The sequence below is a fragment of the Poecilia latipinna genome, unplaced genomic scaffold (genome assembly GCF_001443285.1).
Source record: "Poecilia latipinna isolate Pla-1442-1.1 unplaced genomic scaffold, P_latipinna-1.0 Scaffold183, whole genome shotgun sequence".
Classification (NCBI taxonomy): Eukaryota; Metazoa; Chordata; class Actinopteri; order Cyprinodontiformes; family Poeciliidae; genus Poecilia; species Poecilia latipinna.
The window spans coordinates 150,311-177,238 of NW_015112799.1; the positions used below are offsets into that span (position 1 = coordinate 150,311).

Here is a 26,928-nt window from a genome sequence, read left to right on the forward strand (position 1 = left end):
TGAACTTTTTTTAAATTTTGAAAAAAAGCCAAAAAGAGTCAGGTCAAATCCAAAAAAAAAAAAAAAAAATACAAAAAATAGTAGTAATAATAATAATAATAATAATAATAATAAAAATTGTTACTTCTCCGCTGAATGGAAAGTCAATCAGACTTTAGTGTTGCTTCATATTTTGTGCAATACATACTACTGAACACTAAAATACTCCTGTTAGATTTGAAAATAATTATCATTTTACCAAAAAGTTTGTTTCTGATAGGAAATGTATGTCAAAAAGAGGGATCTGAATTTGAGATATAAATGGCATTATTAATAAAATGTATTATTATTATTATTATTATTATTATTATTATAAAAATATTAAAAGAAAGTCAAAGCAGAAAAAAGTTTGGGAATTCTTTTCTTTTTTAGTCTTTTTGCTTAAAAAATAAACATTAAATAACACTTATAAACTTCTTAATAATCAATTGGAAATCTGTGATTACAGCAGTGAGTTTTCCTATTATTTCTGTACAGCTTTTGATGTGTCCATCAGTGTTTGGATGACGAGCTCTTGGTCTTTGTGGTTGTAAGGTCTTCCTGCAATCACTCTACTCTTTGGCTCGTCTCGGTTAGATTTAAGTTGGGATCCTCCCTGAGTCACTCCAAAATGTTGATATTACTTCCAATCTGTAGAAACATGCTGACCAAACTAGGAGATTGCTCTGAATAAAACTCTTGTTGTGTATGAATGATTTTTGGGTTTATTTTTACTTGTTTTCAGCGTTGATGTCACACGTTTAGTCTCCTTGTTACCAGCTGAACATTTAGCCCAACTAAATGTTCTTTAGGCAGGAATGAGTTGACGATATTTTGCAAATGGAGTAATTTTATACTCAAAAAGTTTGAGTACAAAATGGCAAGTGAATAAAATAACCAACACTTACTGAAGCCTTGCTCTCTCTTGTAGAGATGCCACCAAAGAAACACATTTTTCTGTAGCTTGTTGCATCTCTGTGCCTCTTTTGCCTCAGTGATACTAAAAACAGGTTATTTTGAGTTATCTGTCCTCATTCGAAACTTCCATACTGAAGAGCGGTGCAGCTGGCAGAGCCTGTTAGCGTTTGGGTGTGATGTGTTCACTGACCAGGAAAAATCAGTCTTCTAGTCAGACACTCTGTAAAATACTGCAAATTAATTTTAGCCACACTCTATCCTCACTGTATTGCTTCCATTTAAGACAAACCTGGAAATGCTAATTATGCTAAAATAATTAGCATAATCACAATTATACCTTTTGAAGCAATTTGAGGCCATAATATACAACTTGTTTTTACAATATTATATAAATTTAAAAAAATAAAAAAATCTTTTTACAGCCTTAGTTTTTTTTGGTGGACGCCAGGTGTTTTATCTATATTGTTTTGCCACAAACTTTAAGTCTTACTATAATAAAGGCTGGGGCCTTTAAACGGGGTGATGTGGGTTGCATGTTGTGGTAATGCTGCCTGTGGTTCTAATGGGTTGTCTTCTTGTCTTACTTCTGGCTCAGAGGACACACAGAGAGGAAATCCATAATGGGTGGATTCACTTTCAGACATGCATTAGCACCATATCTGTGCAAAAATACCAAGAGGGAGAGGTGGAAGCAAAATCAGGCCCGAACTGAGACAGATGAGACAGAAAGAGAAGGAATCATCTTGGATCTTAGTCAGTTTTTAAATCTGTATTATTGCACAGCAGGTCCTGTTGGAGTATTTTGCAGGGATTTTTTTTCTTTTTCTTTTTTTTTTTTTTTTACAAATGAGCATGTCTGCACTACCTAGGAGTGCCTTGTCTGTGGCCTGCTCTAGTTGTAATTCTAGCCAGGATTATTTAAATGTTGGCAGGGAGTCCCATCTGTCCCTGTGGTTGTAACTGACTGGGAGCCAAGTGTCAGAATCCATTTACCTGCTGAAGACGAGGACGAAACACGCAGGGGACGCTTCTCAGGAAATATGAGCATATGTTATTTTATTTTAATTGTTTTTTTTTCTTATGGACAATAAATGGACACAATTACAGTGTTGCACAAGTAATGTTTAGATGGTGCAAAGAGAGGTTTGAGTGATTTGGGGTTTTGCACATGTGCACTTATGTTTGTAATTTGTTTTATAAACATTAAGACAAAAACAAATATATACCTTTGAGTAAAGATGAATATGGCCAGTTTAATTTTGATTTGATCATGTTTGCCATTTGGATTAAAAAGAAGAGTTACTGTGACATCAACCAGCATCGTGCACTTGGATGATTTTTCTTTGAATTAAAACATCAGATAAAAGTTAAACACTTATGTGGATAAATTGTATTCATCTTGCGATTCCTCCTTTTTTTTTGTTAAATTAAAAACCTGTTAAAGATAAGGATGTAAATAGAAGAGTGCAAATGTGTTTTAGTCCTCAAAAAAGAGAATTGATCAAAAATCTGAGTCGGATTTCAGACCCCAAAAGGAAACTGCAAACAGGAATCAGAACTGTAAGGCCTTCATCTGTCACTCTCTGGTTTTGACAATCAGTTCACTAAGGATTGATATTTTCATATTTGTAGAAAGGAAACTGTCACAAAAGGTGAAAAACACTGTCTTTTGTACATTTTAGTCTTATTTCTATAACCACCCAGTGAAAATCTTTATTTTAAAATAATATTGTTAAAAATACAGTCACAAAAAAGCAGACTCTCCCATTTCATTTCAGAAGTTTGAACAATCAAAAATGCGTTTTTGACATTTTCAAATAAGTTGGTAGCTTATTCTAGAAAGGCTTCTGCTCCTTTAATTTGACACATTTCACAATTTTTATATTAGCAGGATTAGTTAGTACGGACTAATATTGATTGAATTGTTTACATGAAAAGCTTTCTAAGCTAAAATGAACTGAAATCTGATCTGAATGAATCAGATCAGATTTCTATCCTAAAATTAAAGGGCCATTTTCTCAAACAGTTCAATTATAAATGAGTTCAAACAGCAGATAAAAAAAAAAAAGCTTTATAAACCTCTACGATAAACTTAAAAAAACCACAATTCTCCACTCAGTTCTCCTAACATCAAAACCCACAAACTTTTTATTAAACTTCTCTGAAATCTGAGTTCGGAGGGAGTCAGATAGTTGATGATGCTGCTGCTGTGTGTGTCAGATGCATGCCACTAACAGCTGGGTTGTGTGTGTCCTCCTTGTCCTCCTCTCTCTCTGAAAGCCGAACTACCTCCTCCTTACACAGCCATCGCCAGCCCCGACGCCGGCGGCGTGCCCGTCATCAGCTGCCGCGTCTGCCAGTCCATCATCAATCTGGACGGGAAGCTGCACCAGCACGTCGTGAAGTGCACGGTCTGCAACGAAGCAACGGTGAGCCGAGGGAGGAGATGGAGTGAAAATCTGAAAAGTGTGGCGGGAACGTTTATTTACCTCTCTCTAAGTCGACTCTTTATGAAAAGAGATTTTGGTGGAGTTACGCTAACTGCTGTGCAAATCCAGCTGCTGAAATTGTGACTTAAAGTGATATTCATGATATTTTGTGCTACTGTTGTGATAATGATAAAAAGTGACAATAAAAACGTATTTTTATTTTTTTTTTGCTTCTTTTTGGGTAGATGTATGGCTGTGACTGCATCACACAGCAGTCAGACCTCATGGGAGAAAAAAAAGTAACGTCTCTTTAGGACACCAGTCACATAAAGTATGATTTGTATCACTAAACTGAACACAGTAACTTCATTTAATCATATTTTCAAACTTATTGATACTCTCAATTAAAAAAAAAAAAAACAAGCGTGTCTTTTTTTACTTTTTTTTTTTTACCTTTTTGAATTTCTGCACAACTTTCTCTCTGACATATCGGGAGCATTCTTTGGTCTTTATGTTTTCTTAAAAACATCTGAGCCCTTCACAAAGCATCTGTACTCATGCTGGCAATAAATCATGTAAAGGTGGACTCGTTTTACTAATAAAGGGATTTTTTTAAAAGTCTGTTGGATAAAGGAGGTTCAAATATATATGGTATGTCTGAGTCTGTGGTTGTGATGTAATAAAATGGGTATGAGCTGCATTAATTTTACTTCTGTAGGGATTAAAGTGCAGACTACACTTATTCCACATTCCTTCAGTCTGCTGAGAACTGACTAATAACAAAAGCTCATCAGGAAGCAGAAATAAAGAAGCGAAAGTAAATTTGTCACTATAAAGTTTGATTAAAACCATCACAATGCAATGCTAATATGAAGTGAAACTGTTCCTTTGCTGTCTGTCACTGAGCAAATAAGAAACGGTAAATCAAACACGATGGTTTGATTTGACATGTAGAAAGTAAACATGTTTTTCTTAAACGAACTTCAGGATAAATTCAGCCTTCATATCTGAAAAAAAAAAATCAGTATCTGTGTGTTTATGAGCTGTTTATGTGTGTTTGTTCTCGCTAAGCCCATCAAGAACCCCCCTACAGGGAAGAAGTATGTGAGGTGTCCCTGTAACTGCCTGCTGATCTGTAAAGACACATCCAGGAGGATAGGATGTCCTCGACCAAACTGGTTAGCAACAGATTCATTTAATTTCACCTCATTTGCTAATGGGATCATTACCTGCCTATTTGTTATTATCTAATACAGAGGGAGGAAAAAAAAACATTTTGGTAATAAATAACTTTCTGGTAGACAAAAAAAAAGTAGACATGAGAAATTATATTTATTGTTTCTATATTTACAAAGACATTAAGGAACAGGCATTGTTTTTTTTTTTTTTTTAATGAGCAGGGTTAGCATAATTTTTATTTTCCTGCAAGAAAAGATGTTTGAACTGATGTACTATGAAACCATATTGTTATTTAGAAAGTGAACCCTGTATGGAATAATGAGATTATGCTGCTGTCTGCATTTTTATTTTCAAAACGTTTGTTTAAACTGCTGGTGGTTGTTGCAAAAACCTGCAGCAGCAGCAGATAGTAACAGGAATTCACCCACAATTCAATATATTAATAAGTGCTTAAAACATAAAATGTGATATATTTAATCAAAATATCAATATTTATTTCATTCATAACAATGTTAAGTTGAAGAGTTTACTTTTACTTGAGCAATAACAAAAGTACATAATAGTGTTCAGCTATGTGTTTGTTTAGGTGTTTTTACATTTATTGACATTCTTGAATCCTGAACTTTTGCGACTGCTCCTTTTTTTTTTTTTCTTTTTTTTTGCAGCAGACGCATCATCAACCTGAGCCCGGTGATGGTGATCCCCGAAGAGCAGCCCGCGCAGCCGGCGCTGCCCATCCAACCCGAGGGGATGAGGGTGGTGTGTGGTCACTGTGGAAACACCTTCCTGGTACGGAAACCCACAGACAAACACGCCCAGTTGGCTGCAGATACGTTAAAGTTGTTCTGCTGCTGTTACTGTTGTGCATAGACGTCATTTCGACAGCCTCGTTGCACATTGGCTTATGCTTTTGATTGTATCCTGAGCAATTTGTCTGAAAAATAAATCTGCTTGGAGGAAATTAAGCAGCATAAAAAAAGTCGTAAATTTTTTTATCACAGCACGTTTTGAATAATTATCCCATTCAGTCTTCTCTGGTGGGAGATTTTTAGAATCCCTCACATTATTTTATCTTGAGTATCTGTTACATTGTAAAAGCATCTCATGTCATCTATTGAGAATTAAGTTTTGGCTCTGCTGAAATCCAAATGATTTCACTCCACATGAAGATGACGTATAAAATCTGACTGAATCTTCAGCCTTTCTTTACACTTGATAAAAACCTTAGCTCCATTTAAAATGGAGAACACCCACATCATGATGCTGCCACCACTTTGTTTCACTGTGGATGCCGGATTCCTTCTGGTGACCTGTGAGGTCAGAAGGTGGAAAACGGAAAACATTTCCCCACATTTTCAAAGTGTAATCCATTCAGGTATCATACTTCATTTTTCATTTTCAGCATAGAGAAATGTCAAAGTTTCTGAACTTTATTAACTTTTCCAAGGCCTTTTTAATATTGAGAATTTAAGAATTTCTGAAAAAGTTTCTTTACATTGATTGATTGATTAAGTGATGATGCCTTTTACGTTTGCCTTTGCTTCATCAAAGTTAAACTTTGTGTTAAACTCACTGTTAGCTTTGATGTTTGAGAGATTTCCAGAGGTAAATGCAACCTTAGAAATTTTACAGCTTCCTAGACACCAACACTCACATTATTCCATAATTTTTAAGTCATACAGATAATGAAACCCAATCATTATTATAGTTTAATATTGAGTAGGCTATTCAAAGTGCCAGAAAATGCAGAAATCTTCATTATAGATATGTGTATATGTGAAATAGAACAGATCCATGTGTTTTTCATCAGAAAATGATTATGTATATCAAGCTAACTAAACTCCTTTATCGTTTAGCTGCCAGCCCTCGTCTAATTTTTATTTTATTCATGGTGGCTTTTCTTAATAGCCCATGATATAAACAATATATCATTCTATGCATTTATTGTTTCCTTCTCTATGCTGATATGTTTGTAAAATGAAATCATTTTGATTCATTTGTAATCTACTACAGCAAACTACGGTTTTATCTAGAAGCTGCAAATGTCAGGAAAATCCAACTTGGACAACTGAACTTTATTTACAGTTAATCATTAAATGACTGCCTGGCGTGAACTCCTGAGTACTGAAACTAAACCAGAAGGACTCTCTCAAAATTCTAGCTTTAATAGCTTTGACTATTCTTATGTTTTATATTTTCCCCTCAAATTGTGCAGGATAAACGTCATTTTTAAATATGGAAAATGTTTGTCATGTAAAGCTTGTGCTTTTTTATGTCTACACTACAGTAGAACCAACTTATTTATCAGTGGAAAACTAATGACTTTTAAAATAGTTATAAAAGCAAGATTGGGGTATTTTACTTTTTCAAGTGATCTCAGTGTTTTATTTGTCCTCTACGTCTCCGACTAGAAGCCACACAAAACTTTATTTTTGTATAGTAGTTCTCACTACTATACAACTTTATTTACCGTATTTTCCGGACTATAGAGCGCACCATACTATAAGCCGCAACTACATATTTTTTTGAAAAAAAAAAAAAAAAAGAAATAAAAATAAAAAACAAAACAAACAAACAAAAAAAAAACTGGAAACCTACACATACAAGCCACACCGGGCCATAAGCCGCTGGTATCTCCACCGCTCTCTGTTTTCCATAAGGACCCAGCAGAGGGCAGCAGAGGACTGGGTCCTAATAATCCTGCTGGAATTATCAAGGCCGCAGCCCTCTGTCTCCTTCAACTAAAAAGCTGCATCATATGAGTTTGAAGAAATTTCTCCGTCGTGCCTGCTGCTAACATACGCTTGCTCTAAATGAAAATTAGCACTTTCTTCTTTGATTTCCAATTTTGACTTCCAATGATTCACTTCCTGCTAAAGAGCCCCCTGGTGGTTGAAGAAAAAATACACAGAAAAGCCGCACCGGGCTTCAAAGCGTGGGGAAAAAGTAGCGGCTTATAGTCCGAAAAATACGGTAGTCTATGCTCACTTTCATTAACTTTGTCACAAAAATGTGCAGATACAAGGCCACCATTTCATAGATGCATATTTCTTAACGTCTGCGCATTGTCACCTGCGGCCTGTAGGGCAGCGAGGACGCCAGGTCATCTCAGCCGATGTCTGGTCTCCCCAGCGACGGCTCTCCTCCAGCACAGCAAGAGGTTGAAAAAGACCTGATCTTACCTGTGGACATATTAACAACAGCCTAACATCTGTTTCAGTCTGTGGCTTTCTTCACGCTCACAATACCACTCTGTGCACATGTGGCTTCCAGAGAAATTATTAATTTAAAAAAGAAATAAGGTTGATGTGTAAATGCAGAAATTTCTCAACCTCCGTTGAAAATTGCTGCTTACACTAATGAAAATAATTTTTTTTTAAATAAATGTCATTCTTTCACTGAAGCCGCATGTCTAAGAGGTAAACGTTGCACATCTGTTAACAGGTTAATTATGTTCCATTATTATGCTCCAGGCTGTTATTAATGATTTTATTTCTACTTTTAAAGGTCCCAGATAAAATCTCAACTAATACACAGCTACATAAATTAAATCTGAATTATTTGAGGTGCTAACTTTAACAATAAATAGTTGCAAACCTTCAAAACAGATCATTTGAAATCAGTCCCAGGAAGATTTGTGCTGATTTGTGTCTAAAACAAGAGTAGCATTGTAGTGTCTTTACATATCCTTTAAAGCTCAAATTAAACAACTGTTTTTATTTTGTCTCCACAGTGGATGGAGCTTCGATTTAACACGCTAGCCAAGTGTCCCCACTGCAAAAAAATGTGAGTCTGCTGGAATATGTACAATGATCAGGACACATTTCTTTACAATTCCTGTTTTCCGATGCGCACATGTTTTGCAAAATGTTTAATGTCTTAAAATGTTGGAAAATATGCTAATGTGTTTATTAAAGCCCAGGTGTAGTTGCTGACATGTTTGTGAATGTTTAAACATATTGGGGAACATTAGCAAACATTGCTAACTTAATTATGATTTAATACCAACATGTTTGCTCATATCCAAACATTAATTTTACCAAATATTCTAATCTTTTAAAAAAATCTGTTTGAAAATGACCGAATAATCTGATTGGCTTCAACATTAGTAAATATACTAGCTGACATTAGTAAATGTTGCTAAGGTAATTATGCTAACATGTTCGCAATTGCTGAAAATGATCAAACTTCTTTGCATATAAACGTGTTAAAGATGTTGTTAAACATGTTGCAATTGCTATTTTTACCATGTTGAATGTTTGTTAGCATGTTGGAGCAATAGCATATATATATGCCAACACATTTCCCAATACCCAGTTAGCAAACATGCTTGAACATTAGCATGTTCAAGGTTTTTAATGTTTAATGCGTTTTAATAGTAGCTCCTAAAGGGTGTTCATGTGATGTAAAGAGATTTAAACAGACAAGCCAAAAAAATAATTTTTTTAAGTCTCAGCTGTCACACTTTGCATTTAAGGCAACCATGTTGGATTCATTTAGTTCACTCTCAACTTGAAGGATTTCTTCTTTTTAAAGAAAAAATACAAACATAACAACATATTTCTTTAGCTCCAAATTGTTGAGGAAATGTATTAGCTTGCACAGAATTTGGTTTTGTCAGAAAACTTTATGTAGACATAAAATTCCCGGACATAAATGTGAGCGCCACATTTCTTTGGCGCTGTAATCAAACGCTTTCTTAAAGGGTAAACCTGCTGCAGTCGGATTCTTTAGAGGTCTGGATTTGCAGAGAAGGGGAAGCTAATCTAGACGTGTGACAGGAATTATAAAGGGCGGACTCGCATGTGGTGGTAGTAAGGTTGGCTGGTCACAAGATGAAGAAGTGGTGTTGGAGCAATCAGTGGTGTTTGTTGAGAGAAATGATAAGGAACTGCTTTGGAGCTTCTTGCCCAATGCAGTTTGATTGTTTGTGGAAAAACAAAACACTGCATCTTTTTTGGGGTTTTTTTTTGGTATTTTTTCTGTATTTTTTACATAATGTCAGGTTTCTAGAGAGGTAGCTGGGACTAGTAATAAAACCTTTAAGGACATTCACTTTTAAGGAATCTTTAATCTAGTTTGTCCTGAATATTGTTACATAAATATGCTTTTCAAAGACTTTCTTTCTGGCTGAGATGCACGCAAATCTTTAACAGATGTTAATAATTGTCTGGATGCTGAACTGTTTTGAGAATTAAAGGTGAGAAAGCATGTTGGTCTCATTTCTGCAGCCGCGGGCCTCTAAATGTTGATAAAAAGAAGAAGTGAGCCAGTAGAGATAAAAATAACAAGTCCAGACTTTACTGCAACATGTTGTTGGTTTTTACACTCGGACTAATCGTAACGTTTTGTGGAAAAATCCAAATAGATATTTTCCCATCAGTTCTGATAGGAACTTAAAAATAATAATTTTCTTAATATTTTAATCACGTTTTTTGTTAGATTTTGCAACATTTTCAGAAACTGGTAGGAAATCTGATTTAAATGAGATATTTTAATGTAGTCTAGCATATAATCCGTATAATCAGTTTAGAGTAAGTTAAAAAATAACTAATATTGTCCTGTTTACATTTGCTTAAACTAATCTGGTTTTTTTTCTACAAAAAATATTCTCAAATGCAAGATTTTTGAGCAAAAAAAAAAAAAAAGATCAAAATTAAAACAGTTACAAGAATCAAACATGGTAAAAAGGAAAGTGGAATTTAAGATGCTGCATCGTTTTAAAGCTGAAGTTCCTTAGTTACGCTCACCGTCATTAAGTCATTTACTGTCTGTTCCCACATTTTACTTTCAGATTGTCTGGCTGGAAATGGTGGGGAGGGGGATTCCAGTTGTTCTTTTATTTAGAGGATCTAGAAAGAAAGCAGAAAGCTGGACGATGAACTGGAGACGTAATGTGGCGAGGTTTAAAAGCAGGTTGAAGGCTAGAAGTCAGGTGATCAGCCCCCCTAGGCGATCTGAAATTTCAGCGATCCTTCAAGAATGCTCCAGTCCAGTCACATGAGGGGCATGTGAGCGAAGAGAAGGGGAGGAAAGGAAAGTTAGAATGATGCAAGGACAAAACAGGATGCCAGTCTGCTGCTTGAGGCCAGTTGACTCCTCTTATTTGTGCTTGCATTGGGTCTGGTTGATATCTGCTCGTTTATGCTGCGCATGTGACAGTTCTCATGTGCAAAAAGGATTTTCTTTTTCTCACATGATCACCGGGATGCTGATGTTTGGTTCAGTCGCATAATAACATGAATATTTTCCAGTTTTTTGTTCTAATCCTTTATTCATAGGAGTTTTCTCATAAATAAAATGAACCTCTTTATTTTTAATCAGACTTTTCTCATGCTGACTCTGTTTTCTACTTTGCTTCCTGCAGATCGTCTGTTGGCAGCGCTCTCCCTAGGAGGCGCTGTTGTGCTTATATAACTATAGGAATGATCTGCATTTTCATTGGAGTGGGTTTAACAGTAAGTATGTCCTGCTCTTTTCATTGTTGTTGTTGTTGTATTTTTTGCAATATGCAGTGACAAAAACGCACTTTTCATAGTAGAAAAATAACTAGAAGCACTCTATATACAGCTCTGGAAAAAATTAAGACACCACTTAATTTGATCAGTTTCTCTGATTTTACTCTTTATAGGAAAATGTTTGAGTAAATTGAACATTGTTCTTTTATTCTACAAAACTACTGACAACATGTCTCTGAAATTCCAAGCAAACATTTCGTATTTATTAGCAGAAAATAAGAAATGGTCAAAATAACAAAAACAATGCAGTGCTTTCAGACCTCAAATAATGCAAAGAAAAGAAGTTCATATTAATTTTGAAACAGCAATACTAATGTTTCAACTCAGGAAGAGTTCAGAGATCAATATTTGGCGGAATAACCATGAGGTTTCCAATGGGGTTCAGTGCAGTGGTCTCTTCATGTTTTCCAGATCTGCATGTTGGTTGCCATAGAAGGACAGATATCAGTGTTTTGAGAGGACAAATGACATTAATGTTCACAGATCCAGCACTGCATAAACACAAAATCTTACCAAGTACTTTTGGTCTAGTTTCTGGTGCAATATCTTAGTCCACTTGAAATAAATCAGAACTAACTTACAAGTTACTTTTAAACAAACTTGTTTTAAGTCAGCAATTCTTTAATATTGCTGAAAATGTCCTTCTTCCACTAGCAGGTTATTTCACTTATAGCAAAGGAAAAATGTTTTGTTCCAAGTGAAATAATCTACCAGTGGAACTACTAACTAATTTATTATAACAGTATTAAGAAATTAGCTTAAACAAGCTCTTATATCTTGCCTAAAAGTTACTTGTAAGTTAGTTTTGCCTTATTTCAAGTGTACTAAGATATTTGCATTGGAAGATTTTGGGTTTTTTCCAGTGTATCTGACTGAGCTTGAAATAGTTTGTAACGAAGGATGGGGAAAGATTTAGGTAATAGAGAGAGTGGGTTTGCAGCTGTAACTCCAGCTAAGGTGATTCTGTTGATTCATGCACTTAACAGTAATGTACTAATTTTGTTGGTTTGTAATAAAAATGTTTTTTTTATATCTTTTATGTGTAATTTGTTGTTTTCTTGTGTTCCAACAGGTCGGTACCCGGGACTTTGCCAGACGTTACAACGCCACCTACGTGTCCTGGGCGTTCGCCTACCTGTTGGGTCTCATATGTCTGATACGAGCCTGCTACTGGGGGGCCATCAAAGTCAGCTACCCAGAAAACAGCTTCGCCTAGACCGGGAGCAGCTCAGCGAAGCCAGGCGTGGCCGAAAGTGCAAATTCCTCTTTTATTTTATTTTATTTTTTCCTCTCCATATTCTTCAGATGTTAGAGCAGCCAGGTTGAGTGCAGAAGCAAAGTGTGAAGGAGTGTTTGCTTGGAGAAACATATTCGGGGGGGCATGGGGGGGATGTGTCTCGTCGTTTATGGTGGGAAGGTTTTTGATCCTGCTGTCTGACCAAAGCTGGTACATGTTCAAACCCTGACCAAGACATGCGGATAACCAAGAGTGGGAAAACTTTAAATCTGGATTTTTCCAGATGTTTGAAAGAATACTTGTTTCATAGTTCAAAACTCTGGTTAAATTGAACAGTTTTGAACCTTTCTTTGTCAGCAAGAAGCAGTCTTCATTTTTATAGCCAGATCCAAATGAGACACCCCCCTCCCTTTTGCACTTCATATTTTATGCAAATAAAATTGTTTTGCTGCTAGTAAAATCCAGCTACTGATAGTTGCACACTCATACTCTATTGCAACCACTCTGACGTAGTATTACGTTTCTTTAATTCAGAAAATGATTGACTTTTAAACATGATTGTCATTATTTACCCATGCGTGCCAACTTTGCTGCCCAGTATTAGTCTTGAAAAGTGTCAGATAAATACATTTTTATTGAGATGTTATTTTTGTTCTGTGCCTGCAGCTGTTAAAACCATATTAAAGCAATATCCTCTCCGGGTCATTTTCTGAAACAGTCTTGTAAACTGCTCTACTATTCTCAAATTAATCCCAAAAAACATGCATGTTGCCTCCTTCCTGTCGCTGAGGTGGCGTCTTGCTCCGTTTCAGAGGTAGATCATGGCTGTGAAGTTCCTGTTTTTGCTCCACTGCCTGTGCGTTCGAATGTAAACCGTCCTTCCTCCACTTAGATCGCTGCTCTCCGACCTCCTGTGAACTCTGTGCTACATCCCATCTCTTTATCTCGAGCGGCGGGCACAGTTTGAACCTTGTTTTGAATGTGACGATGACGAAGTAGGCAAAATTTTGAAAATATCTTGTACATAGTTTGATTTCAGTAAAGGTGAGCAAAGTCGGGCGGAAGGAAAAGATGCTTCATGAGTCTTTTTAAAAACAAATAATTTATCAATAAAATGTTAAAAGTATCTACTTGTCTGTGTTTTTCTTGAAAGGTGTTAGAAGTCTGAAATATGAACTACATTTTTTTTTTTTTTTGACATTTTATCAGGCTGAGTAAGGCTGGCATATGCCAATGATATTTCCGTTCCTCTTTATTAAAGCTGCAGTACTGCTAAATTTCCACACGGTGGCGCTGCTTGTAAATATTAACATTAACAGAGCTATGCTTCCAGTTTAAGTCGATCATCACAAACATATCCTGAAATGCGGCGAATGCCATGCAAAAATTATGCCTTGACTCTGTTTAAGTTATGATTCACGGTGAATCTTGAAAGTTTGGCTTCTCCCAAACAAAATCTCTTTAGAAGTAACCTAATTAAAAAAATAAAATAAAATAAAAAATATGTCCACCTGTCTTATTCAATACTAAGTCCAGGTGTTCTGTGACGGCCACGGAAGTTTGTTAGAGAACATTAGAGAACAAAGAGCATATGCATGTATATATGTATACACTATTTATTCATAATATTAGGTTTTTTATACTAGTTCTTTATGCATGTTTTACTAGTATGTTGACCAACCATGAACTATCCATGTAATAGACATTTATTTAATTGTTTCAACTAACTACTCTTTTTTTCCAACTAACAAAAACCCCAAGAAATGCACACAGCATACACAACAATATCATCTTTATTAGAGACTTTGTCTCAGTTCAATACATTTAAGACAGAAATGACAGAAATATGATTTAATGAGCTCCCAGGAGCTGCTACAATTGATACAATGTCTCTCTAAGATATTCATTTCCTGTCTCTTTCACACACTCATTTAAAGCAAACAACAATAATAATAATATGAACAAAAGTCTAAATTCAGACTAAACCTAATTATGAATGTATTCCTAAAACCAGAACGTGATTAGCCCAATGTCCTCAAAGAGATATCTAACGAGACAAAAACACAAACATTTCGGCTCTACGCTGGGCGGCGTCACGGCGACCACGGTGACGATGTCGGACCATCAGATGGGTCACTGATGAGCTCACAGCTGTTGGGGGTTAAAGAGCTTCTTCATGAATGAGTGCAAACAGACACACATGAGCTACTGGAGCTACCACTGAACTATGAAGGAACATGGAAAGTCATAAACACTAATCACCATGGCTTCACAAGTAATGTTGCTTCAAGGAGAGTGAGGCGTTTCTGTGGACTGGTGATGTGTTGACAGGTGTCTGTTTGCTCCTCACACCCTCTGGTGACGATCAGCAGATGGTGGTGGGAAATCTTCAGTTGTTGTTGAGGACCCACCAAGAAGCTGCAGGTGAGACACAGATGATATACAATCTATTAGAACTCATTTTCATTTTGGGCCATATCAAAAATCTGAATTTCTTTTTTTTGAAGGGCCACAAGATATTGTTAAAACCAATAAAATTGATAAAATGTCAATAAATAGCTGTTCCTCTAGGATTTTGCCACTTAGTGTTTTTTGCTATCAAAATTACAGATTTTGTGGCGCCAATTTAGAAACGTATGTAAGGAATTTTAATATTTGCGCTAATGTATGATGTTAAATGTGACTTTTTATTACGGACTTTAGCTTGACATTAAGTAAGGCTGACGCAGCAGCCACTTAAATTCAATGTATTTGACCAAATTTGAGAAGAAATTGCAGTAAGATTATAAAACAATGTGTAGATTTGTGTAAATTTTGCAGATTTGTGAAAAACTGAAAAAACTTGTTGGTGTAATTTGGAGTTTAAAGGGCCAAATAAAAAGTTATGGCGGACCAGATTTGTGTTCAAGGGACTTTATTTGATGGCAGCTAAAGAAAACATAACATTTAAGATTAAAATGTGACCATTAAAATGTTTAAAACAGAAATATGAGTTTATTGAAGACTGTTATAAATAACAACCTGCTTAAAGGTTGTTATTTTAAAAAGGTGCTTCTAATCTGACAATATTCTAATTTTGTGTATGTTATCAAAAACTGATGGAAAACCTGACTTATTTCTCTGTTCACAGAATATTAAATGTGAAGACGTTTGTGGATGAGGGACGTGTTTCCTTACCAGGAACAAGCATGGTGGTGATGCTCTCGGGAGTTTCCAGGAAGTCTACGTTCCCCCTCTGGAAGGTTTTACTGTAGTTGGTCTGCAGGTGGCTGGAAAGCAGAGAAGACGACATGGGACGTGAGGAACTGATCACTGTTTGTGTGCAGTGATCCAAAGTCATCGTGGTTTATCAGTTAAAGCTTTGGTAAGTAGGCTTCAGCGTCGTAGGATGGAAGGACGAACCAAACAAAGGTCAAAGGTGAAAACAAGCAGGTTTCAAATGAGAGACAGTGACTCCAGCCCTCAGTAACGTAACTCAAAGGAGTCGATTGAAATCAAGCAAACCTTGGGAGATTCAGATGCGTCTTTATTTTCATTCAACCAAGAGGTTTGTCTCTGACAGGTGAAAAAAAATAGTGGGTTTTTTTGCATTACAGTGATCTTACAGTTGCTAATAAACTCTTTGCATTTTTCCACTCGCAATTTGACCAGTTATCTACAGCTAAGAATGCCTCTGTGCCATCACACTAATCTTTACCTACAGAGGGATTGACTCTGACTTGACTTGCAGTCAGTAAGGTTAGTAAAATTAAAATATTACTTTAAAACTGAATCTCCAAGGGGTATGTGCAATTTTGGGCTTTACTACATTGTAGACTGGTATTTGCATCTACAGCCATAAAACTGGTAAAAATAAAAATACAATGCAATAAAAAGAGAAAGGCAAGAGAAATATTCTTCTCAAAAATAAAAATAAGAAAAATAGGCAAATCCTTTACATTAAAGTATATATTTTAGTTTACAAACATTATATAGTGGAAAGTTGTTTTTTTTTTTTTCAGTTTTTGACCATGAGAGATAATTTATCTGTCGGCAACAAAAATATTCCCCAACATGCAATTAAAGAAGAAATCAGATTATATTCAACGCTTCAGTCGTACATTTTCTGCCAGAATCCAGCACTCTGAACAACATAGTCTGAAAAAGACAGACAATCTTCAAAGTTCTTTAAAAATAACAACACATCCATGAAACCTGGAGCCTCTGACATAATCTAAATATATGACTGCAAAGGCTTTTGGGAACATCTATCGCATTCAAGACTCTAATCCAAAGGAATTTGTTTGAAATATATATTTTTTTATTCATCTTTACAAGAGTTGTCAATAAATACTATGAGGATATGTATAAACTCATCCTCTGAACCTTTAATAATTTATCTATAATTGACTTATTTTTACTTCATTATTGTGAATTCAAATTAAAGACTCAACCTAAAAACTAAAAAAGAAAAGTATGATCACTTTACAACGTATAGAGAGTATTAATGTGTGGCACAAGGTGAATAAGGCTGTATTTAAAAAATTAATTGTTAATCCTATTTATCCAATAAATATGAAAAAAAAAACAGAGTAATAAATGAGCACAGAAGGGGTTAAAAAGTCATTTTCTTGTTTTTCCCTCATCATCTTTAAAGTTCAAGCATCAACCAAACCTTCGCTGACAATGAGTCCAAGCAGTAAAAAAAAAAGAGAGCATAATGTAGAGTTAATGTGAATCGATCCACGGTGCGTTAACTCTGACGCACACGGGTCACACACACGCGGATACTCACTTCTTCCACACGTTGTTGTGCTCCCAGAACTCGTAGAGAATGAAGCGTGATTCATTCGCCAGCCGCTGAACTGCGATGCTGCCGAGTTAAAGACAAAAGAGAGGAAGACGAGTCATGCAGCCGCTAATTAGTGCTGCTGCACCATGTCCCCCAACAGAGCCAGTGTTGCTAAATTGTTTTCTGCATCCTCACTGTGCGCGAGCAACGTGGTGTTTACAGCGCAATCATAACCGCAATTAAATTGTAAAATGCAATCATAGTCTGGCAACATTTGCGCAGTATTTTCATTTAATCAGAGGAACAAGATGGAAAAATATGCTATTTAAATAAAGCGACGTGATAAAGCGTGCAAAACGTCACACTCTGCTTCAGGCTGCTGGTTTGAGACCAAAACCAAAGTGACAGTTAGCTTAGGACTGACTCAGGTTGAAGAAATGTTTAGTCACAAAGCCACAAAGATAAACATTTTCGTTCTTGGGGACAAGGCGAAGGAAACGTTCACGCTCTCCAGCCCTCTGACGCAGCATGTTGAGGGTAAGCTCAGCTGAAGAACAAGAACGAAACATGACAGGCGAGACAAATATTCTAAGACTGCGACACGTTTTCTCTCCCTAATGTGGCAGAATTTCAGATTAAGCTTATTATCATCATAAAAAACTCTCAATTGGATGTGAACTGCGTAGTAATCCTGAAATCATGTCAAGAACGATACCACTTCAAACTGCTTCGAAAGGAGGATTTAATTTAAGTTAGTTTTAATTTTACTGCGGCGGCATTTTAATGCCTGAACATATATTCAGTCATTAGCATGGATGAAGGATGCAGGCCAGATATTCGCTTACTTAAATCATTTCCCCAGTCCGATATGGCATTAGATGAGGATGCTTTCTTTTACTTTAGGTTGAGGATGCAACAACTCAGAAAATAATATTTAAGTGTCAAAATCAGCTACGATATTCTAAAGTCGGGCTATTTTGAGTATCTTAGCATTAAGATGTGCAGATTTATCATGTTAACTGTGTTGAAGTGACAAAATAATGAGGAAAGCATCAACTTAACTTCTAAATTAGTCACCACTGTGCTTGTGGTATTAGAAAAGATTAAAGTTTTACAGGTTCTTCATTACCTTGGTAATTAGTTTCTTTTAATTTATTTTTTCACTCTCTTCATACAACAAGTGCTGCTTGCTAGAGGCTCATCTTTTCTTATTCTTCTTTACCTGACACTTCAAAAATTAATACTTTCCATACAACTTTGAAATTTCCGGCGAACTCTTCAGGCTGAGCAGATTCCTGGTGTTCCCCAGGGCACATTCCTCAGGTCCCTTTTTTTCTATAGTTAATCTGCTTCCCAAATATTCTGTTCTCATTTTCAAATTCATTATGAATTCAAAACCTGTCAGTAAAATATAATTCTACCCTCCCTATTCCAAAGGCAGAGGTCTGCCTTGCTCCAATATTCATCTACGTTGTGCATTTAGTCGGATGCTATAAAGAAGTCACCTTTTGTTGACCAGATGGAACGCATTCCTTGGATTTCCACTCAAATAATTATTCACCAAACACAATTTTGATAACATAATTATTTGCAGATTTATAGCTTTATAGGAAGGTTGAGACTAAACCATATTCACGTGTTAAAATGTGATCCAAATATGAGTGAAAATTTGTGCCAAGACCCTCCATCCAATGATACTGCAGTAAAAACTTCAGTTTTGACATGTTCAGCTGCGGCAGAGGCATTTGTAAAACTCCATTTTTCACTACTTTACACATAAAATTAGGGGTGCATCGATTTATCGGTCGGCCGATTTATCTGTGCCGATTTGCTTAATTTTGGGAGATCGGTGATCAGCTGATTTTTACATGTAAAGCTGATCTTATCCTTCAACGTCATCAAACTTGGCGAAGATCTAAAAATCAACGCTCTGTGCTTTTCTTTTCTCCCGTCAAACCGGCTGACCAGGTCATGCCTGCACATTTACAGTTAACAATAGTTACCCCATCGTTGCCAATTCAGCAACTTTCTTGATATATTGAGCAACATTTCAGACAAAAAAAAAAAACTGATATCAGCCAAAATTGGAATTGGCAAGTTGGCGATCGGCTGGAAAACTGCAATCGGTGCACCCCTACATGAAATCCAAATACAATACAGCTTATATTAGTAAAAACACACGAAGCACGACATGCAAGCTGAACGGAACAAATGAGGACGTGTAACAGAAAGAACTGACTGTAAGCATCCTGTCTGGGCGCAGGCACAATCCATGTACTGCCTGAGAGCCAATCGAAACTCCTCCAGCTCCTCCTCCAGCACTGACAGCTGCCTCTGGACTATTAGGATGTGCTGTGAAGACAACACACTCATTCAAAATGTCAGCTTGCTTCTGGTACGGTTAAATCATCAGCCTGTTCAGATGACGAAGCACAGCTCTGAAGGACAGACAGAGGTGGGTTTTGACTTTCTTTCCTCAGACAATAAGAAGGAGAGGGGTGTTGGAGCTCATCCTCTGGCTAAGTGGTGTGAAGAACGGAGGAAAACTTGGTTTAATCGTGACAACAGAGAGCTTGCTGATAATTTCCTGAGGCTGATGATTTGACAGGCACAGCGGCAGAAGAGAACAGGGAGTGAATGGTGGCTATAAGATACACTGTGTGCCTTAATGAGGGGGGCTTTTCTGTGTGTGACCAGGACTGAACCTTTGGGATCTTTACTGTTTGCTTGCTAATTTGGAAGAAACACACACACACACACACACACACAGAATCTGAAGTTGTCAAACAGAAAGCAGTCACACGTCAGGCTGGTCGCTATCGGTTAAGCCAGTTACATGTTGATTCATTCATACAGACGTCTGCACTGAAGCAGCAATGACAAATGTTATATTCATATCCAGGGGTTAAGATAGATTATTATACTGCAGTAATATGAAGCTGTATGTCCAGATGTTATTTGCAGTGGTCGTGACCCGTCAATTTTCTTGTCTGTTCTGAGTTAGTTTGCAATAATTTTGTCTAATTAATATCATTCATCTGTTGGCTTTTTTATAGCATGGTTTTTATTACTATTACATTTTGGATAATAATTGAGTTAGTAATATATCTAATTAAATGTAGATAAGGGTAAGATTAAGTAAGCGTTCACTTCTTCCTACTCCTTTTCAAACAAAAAGTAGTGATGAACTAATTAGTTTGTTCCTGGTTATGGATGCACATTTTTTCTCTGTCCTACAGGTTGTTGTTTTATTTCCCTTCTTGTTTTAAAAGACTTGTTTGAGGTAAATAAATCAAATACTCCTGCTGCACAATTATTTCTAGGGTAAATACATTCTTACTTGTTGTGCCTTATTACTTTCATTTAACTTTTCCAACGTGCAACCACAAACTTCAGGGCATTTTACAAGGATTTTATCTGATATACCTACACAAAGTAGTGGGGAAGTGTGAAGTGGAAGGAGAACAATACTTTTTTATTATTATAGATCAAATCTAAAGTTTGCAGCCTGTGATTTTCCAGTACTGTACTCTCTCCATCCACCTTCCCTTAAACTCTGTCCCTGCCGAGGAAATGCCTCCCCACAGCCTGATGCTGCTGCTACCGTGTTTCACTATAGCTTCATGCTATGTGTTCAGATCTGGTTATCTGCCATTAGTAACATTTTCACATGTTAATTCAGTTAAATTGTGCAAACTGCCGAAGTTTTACCCATGGATATGAGAATAAAGGGTGAGTAACCCACTGTAAAGATTTTATTGGCTCAATATAGTAAATAATGCATGATTTTTCTTCTACTCCACAATTAAAACTAAACTACTTGGTTTGGTTTGTCACTTAAAATTTCAATAAAAATACATTTCAATTTAAAGTTGCAACAAGACAAAATGTGAAAAAGTTCAACAGATGTAAATAAGGTTTTTTTTGGGATTTTTCGCGGTAAAATCCAAACAAAACAGTAACCTTATAAATCAACACAAAACATCAGGGACAGGTTTGACAATCTGCTTTTGTGGTTTAAGCTTGTTGGATTTTAAGATATCCATTTTTTTTTTCATTTTAAAATCTCTTTGCACAATCTTGTAGTAACTTTGATTTGAAACGATGCTCTATACGCAACCAGAAATGCACATCAACACATATCAGTGTGACCATCATTAGAAAAACAAACTCTACATAGCTGCAAGACAAGATTATATATTTTGTTGTTTTTTTTTTGTTTTTGTTTTTTTGTTTACACTCCTTTTTAAGAAAAATAACTATTGTTTTGACTGGTTGATAATTCCTGAACATCCTCAAACATCCTCATCCTGTCACGTCCAAATAAAACCTTAGACACACAGATTAAGGATGAAGACAGTCTAAGCATAAAAAGAGGGGAAGCGCTGCTGTTTCTATGGCAACTGCTGTCTTCATTATCAGCGTGTCCTCTGGGTCTGTACAAGCCCCCCGTGTGACAGCGGAGTAATAAACACAGCATGGTCACTGCATAGTGAAAGGCGGATAAAAATCAATAAACCAACCGATTTGCTCTCCAAGACCTCCTCCTCAACGGGCTCCATGCGAATCTCCTGCAGAGGAGGAAGTACACGGATATTACGAGGGTTTACATTTCCTGGATGTTTACAAAACTGCTACTACAAGTTTTGGGGGACATCTTAGACCACGAGCTAAAAAGACAACGTAGATGTAAAAACAGCATCTAAGGAGGAAGTTAAACATGAAAGAAGAAAGAAGTCAATGTGGATCGCACACATAAAAAAATGAAATAATCATTAAAAAGCTGCTATAGATCCCACTGTGGATAATTACTGCAACCCATTTACATAATATACTATACATATATATAGGGACACCTTCTAGATGTGGAAAAATTTAAAACTTCTCTTTTAAATGTTTTAAAAATACTTCAAAACTCATAAAGGTCCAATTGAACGGATTATTTTACAGTTGTAAAATGTCTATTTTAAACCTTATTTTAATGTATTCTGACTTTATGTGATGAGCTCCTTGTCCTCCTGCTGTCCTGCATGTTTTACATGTTTTCCTGCTCCAGCAAACTAGATTCAAATGATTCAATTACCTCCTCAGCATGTTCTACAGAAACCTGATAATGACCCATTTATTTCAATCAAGAGCTTTGAAAAGGGGAATTATGTAGACCTGCAGGATAGTACAGAACCCTCTGAAACAGGCTATGGGCAACTGATTTCATGTGTAATATACAGATTTTTTTTTGTTGTCAGAATCGTTGTTACTGTCTCTTTTTACTTCTGATACAATATTTACAGCCCCGTTTTCTTGGCTTAAAGGTCTCATCAAATGCCTCCCTCACATCATGTCAGTTTACGACGCATTGCTTCATTTTCAGGTTCAGATTTTCTCTCCCGTGTGAGCATATGCGTACGCGTTTCCAATGTGGGCAGGTGTGGCTCGCCACTCTGATATTGTTGTGAACCTACTCATCACAATTTCAGGCGATAACGTAAAGACCAGATGGCCGAATCGCTGACGGCAAACAGCAGAAACGAGACACAAAATGAGGCGTAAGAAGGGAAATCCAAAAAAAAAAAAAAAATACGCCGAAGAAAAAAAGGCGAAGCAACCTTTTGTTCTAGACGGTCGATCAGCTTCTGCAGCCTGTTGACCTGAACCGTCCACTGACAATCTTCATCGTAAACACCTGGGGGGGAGACAGAATTATATATATATATTTTATATATATATACACACACAGAGGAAGCTGGATTTTAAACAACAAAGGTGCACAGATAAAAGCTGCTTCATGCATCGCGTCTGTTTAAAATATTTTCATCCATCGATCCCTGGAAGCGAATGCAGGTATGAATGACTGCACTGTGCCACGGGGGTCATTTCAGGGTTTTCTTTCATGTCGGGCGGCAAACACCCACCGAGATCAATGGGAAAGCTTTGAGCCCTGTAATCGCTTTGTTTGGGTTTTGTGTTTGTTTCTGGCAATCGCAGCAGGTGCTGCGCTGGAGAGGCGACAAAGAGGCGGCCGTGTGCAATCAATGGTTAAAAAAAACGACGAGAACAGGAACGGAGACAATCAGCTGGAGCGGGTAGGGGATATTTTGTATGTTTGAAAATGCGGTGAATGTTTTAGCTTTAGTTTTAAACATGCATTTTGGTAAAGATTTTGCACAAACGAGCATCTATATCATACTTCACAAAGAAACATCGACAATGGTCTTCATCTTGGCTTTACTTTTCGCAAATTTTAGAGTTCAAGTATTCTGGAACAAGTAGAAACTTATGTTTTTTCAGTGTATCGAAAAGCCAACTTAACACACATCAGTCAGTCACTTTTTATAGCTTAGTAATTTGCTTTAATACAGATGCTCAAATCAAAGTTTCAGATTAACCAATTTCTCACTTGATCAGCTCTGATTTACGGTCAACAGGTCGAAGGCTGAATCATCTGACTTTTATTTTTCCTGTTATTGAAAACATCAGTAATGATCTAGTAACACAACAGAGTGTTTTCTGATGAGATCACCAGATGAATGTTAAAGCTGTTCAAAAACGCCCAATCTTGTAATTTCTTTCCTTTTTATCAGATTTAAAACCATTTCTAGCCCAGACACCTTTTCCTCTCATCTTTCTCTGAAAAATAAGTCGTCACGGGCGAGTTAGATGTCAAAGGAAAACCCTGATCTGTAAATTTTGACTTTTACACGCAGGCATCCAGAACCCCAGCGGTCCGGTCCCCCTCCAGGCTGTCCCTGGCCTTTCCTCTGCCTCACCTCCGCTCTCCTCCCTTCCACCTCCGCGTCGTGCTTTCTGATCTGCAGAGACGCGCTCTCTCTGACCCCGCAGCTGTTTCTTTGCAAACAGCAATGCCACGTTGAGTTATTTAAAGTGAGCAGTACATGCAAACGCATCAACCCACCTGAATTGACAAGACTGAGGAGAGGGTTGTTAGGGGAGAGGCTGTTGTTCCTCTGGAGCCTCCGATTGGAGCGGCGACCCGAAAGCTGGATGGACAGAACCTCTGGCTTCACGGGGCCCTGTCTGGAGACGGAGCAGAGATTATGGCTCTGAAATCAGTCCAAACGTCTAATTTGGTTCACAACAAATGTCATCTTAGGGCATTTTACAAAACAAATAAATAAACAGAACATCCAGCGTATGCACCGAAATGTAAATCGTACAGTGATAGAGGGAACTCATACATTCCAAACAATGCAGTCGAGTTTAGGTTAAAGTTTTCTTTCTGAGGAAATCTTGGAGCCAAACAGAGACAAACCTATAAGCTCTGAACTGTCTGTAAATCCTAAGGATTAGAAACAGAAATATCTCCTTCCAATGTTTTATCTAAGGCTCTTACTAACAATTATTGGTAACACTTTATTTAAATCATTACTGTTTAAACTTTACTTTTAACAACATAAAGTTACCTAATTTTTAAAGTGCAATCAGTAATAGTTTTAGAACAAATTTATATCAGTAATGATTTCTTGGTTAATGTCAAGTTGTCAAAACAAAGACATTTTGAATAATGTCAACTTTGTATTAAAAGTGTCATAACTCACCGAATGACGCTTTATGACAACAGTCATAAATATTCATGAAGGCTTATTGATGTTCCTGACAGGTGTTATGTTTATGACAGTGTCATGACAGTCTTATTCACCCCCCCCACCCCCCTTCAAATAAAGTGTTACCCAATTATTTTAGTAATCAACTCTTCTGTCTTGATTACGGTAATCAAAAAAAAAAAAAAAAGGAAACATTTTGCATGTCAAACTCATTTTCGCTTTGGGCCAAATCAAGAACATGAACGCTCTAAAAGGATGTATTGATAAAACCTGTTCACAAACTGTTAGAATGTCAAGAAATTCTTAAAATTAAATATTATTATTGAACATCTTTTCAGTCCCTCCAGGAACTTGTGATACTTTTTGTGGTTCTGTGGTACTAATTTGGAAATATTTGTGACATTTCTGCTTGTTTCTGACGGTAAATGCGACTTTTTATTACGTGGACTAAATTCTGACATCAATTAAGGCTGAAGCAGCTGGTTAGTACAAGTGAGAAAGTTTTTGATAATTTTTGGGAGAAAAATCTGCAACAAACTTCCAATTATAAGTACATAAAAGTGCAGGGATTTGTTGATTTTTGTGTGAATTTCCATGATCATTTTCAAGAAAGGAGGGACTGATTCATATCATTTGGCAGAAAACAGAAAAAACTGCATTGATTTGATTGATAACATAATATTTGACTAAACTTGGTGTTTAGTCAAGAGTCTAGAGGGCCACATAAAAAGCTACGGCGGGCCAGATTTGGCCCACGGGCCTTGAGTTTGACGCATGTGCCCTGAAGGGTAATAACGAATATTTATTTTCCTGAGCGCTTGATCATTTGTAGCAAAGGAAAAAAAAATTGTTAAAAAAAAGTACTTTAGACAACAAAAGACACTTGATAGATTTTTTTTTTGCAGGATATTAACCAGGTAAAGCCACTGGAGGAGTTCTGGGTACAAACATTTTGCATGTTAAACACAAAATATAACGCATTCGGCTTAATTACTGACCTGATTATTAAGTTGTTCTGTCAGCAACGTAACCTAATGCCAGGACAGATGCAACTTTTATGAAGAGAAAAAAGTTTATGACAGCAATAACTGAAAATAGCGAGTAATTGCAGAAAAGTAGGAGAAAGTGATAATTACGTTCTCCAGCAGCCTCAGCCTCAAAACAACAGAGAAAACTTAACAAAGCTTAGAGTCAATATGACTCAGGCTATTCTAAGTTTTAAGCTCAGCTCAAAAAGTAGACAGCATGTCTCTGTTGGGAACATCTGGAAGAATTAGATCACTGGTATATGAAGGATCTTCATTAATAAGCAAGAAAGAGAATTTTAAATCTAAAAGAGAGCCAGTCGTATTACTTTGACACTTTTAGAGAAAGTTACACGGCACAGTGAGCGATGGATTTAAATCACTTTCGTAACGCAGATTATTAAGGGGCATGCATATAATCTGGGACAGCACTCAGGTGACTAGATCCAGCTAGGAATAAATTCAGCAGCAAGCCCAGAGTTGTGCTGCTTTATTCCTGTGTTGTGCTGACGTTGACATTAATGTCAGTGACAAGGTGCACGCTCCCAGAGGGCGACATCACCTACGATTCATCATACCGCCGTCAACGTGTTTGGGCCCATACTACGAAAAGACTCGAGGGATTCTGAGTTCACACCGATTGTTTTATGCAATTTTACTTTTAGGTCTTTTCGCAAACCTCTTTTCAAATCTCTGAACGTTTCTGTCGGTTGTTGTTGTTTTGTTGTCATCTCAAGGCTAGTAAATTTTTCGGTGTTGCTCCTGAACAAGTGCATGGCAATGATTGTATGTCTTCTTGAATTTGACCAGAACGACAACAACAACAACAAAAAAGACTAAACATTAAAACAAAAATGTGTAATATAATGCCAAAACATGAATTAATTTTAAAAGTACAGATTGGAAACTCTAAGTAAGACGTCATAATTGCAGGAGAATTTGCTTAAGAAATACCACCTTGCCTTCAAACAGTGTCACGTTTGCTTTTTTTTATGTATTCCTTTTTTTTTTTAAAACACTAAATATTTTTTTTCAAAATTTGCAAAGCTTAACATCAATCGGTGGTTTGATTTTCTTGTTTCTGGCAAAAAGAAACAAACCAAACCCTCCAAATGGAAACGCACACCAAACCTCGACTTCTGTGTACTCCTACCACCCTCCTGTCGTTGCAGTCAGTGTGTTCAGCAGAGCTCTTTCGTCTATTTTAGCTCAGTAGTAATAGTCGCAGTATTAATGGTTCCTCCAGCAGAGACTCATATACTGCCAGTGTT

General features: G+C 36.7%; 2 protein-coding genes across 3 annotated transcripts in view; one reads left to right on the forward strand and one right to left on the reverse strand.

The window, feature by feature from the left end:
• Positions 1-13,423, forward strand: part of pip4p2 (phosphatidylinositol-4,5-bisphosphate 4-phosphatase 2) — a 19,869-nt gene extending 6,446 nt beyond the window's left edge. Inside the window, exons 2-8 of one of the 2 annotated variants that reach the window (XM_015030463.1) lie at positions 3,217-3,365; positions 4,437-4,543; positions 5,210-5,333; positions 7,630-7,704; positions 8,278-8,330; positions 10,912-11,002; positions 12,135-13,423. In XM_015030463.1, coding sequence (XP_014885949.1) covers positions 3,217-3,365; positions 4,437-4,543; positions 5,210-5,333; positions 7,630-7,704; positions 8,278-8,330; positions 10,912-11,002; positions 12,135-12,278 — 743 coding nt within the window. In that variant the 3' untranslated portion in view covers positions 12,279-13,423. The remainder of the gene's footprint in view (positions 1-3,216; positions 3,366-4,436; positions 4,544-5,209; positions 5,334-7,629; positions 7,705-8,277; positions 8,331-10,911; positions 11,003-12,134) is intronic. The other variant, XM_015030464.1, reaches the window with a different exon arrangement.
• A 651-nt stretch (positions 13,424-14,074) lies between these two features.
• The window catches only part of necab1 (N-terminal EF-hand calcium binding protein 1), a 56,293-nt gene continuing 43,439 nt past the window's right edge, over positions 14,075-26,928 (reverse strand). The window contains exons 7-13 of the mRNA XM_015030465.1: positions 23,984-24,105; positions 22,677-22,753; positions 21,594-21,641; positions 19,310-19,422; positions 17,074-17,151; positions 15,477-15,568; positions 14,075-14,717 (exon numbers count right to left, since the gene is read on the reverse strand). Of these exons, the coding sequence (XP_014885951.1) occupies positions 14,689-14,717; positions 15,477-15,568; positions 17,074-17,151; positions 19,310-19,422; positions 21,594-21,641; positions 22,677-22,753; positions 23,984-24,105 (559 nt within the window). The 3' untranslated portion in view covers positions 14,075-14,688. The remainder of the gene's footprint in view (positions 14,718-15,476; positions 15,569-17,073; positions 17,152-19,309; positions 19,423-21,593; positions 21,642-22,676; positions 22,754-23,983; positions 24,106-26,928) is intronic.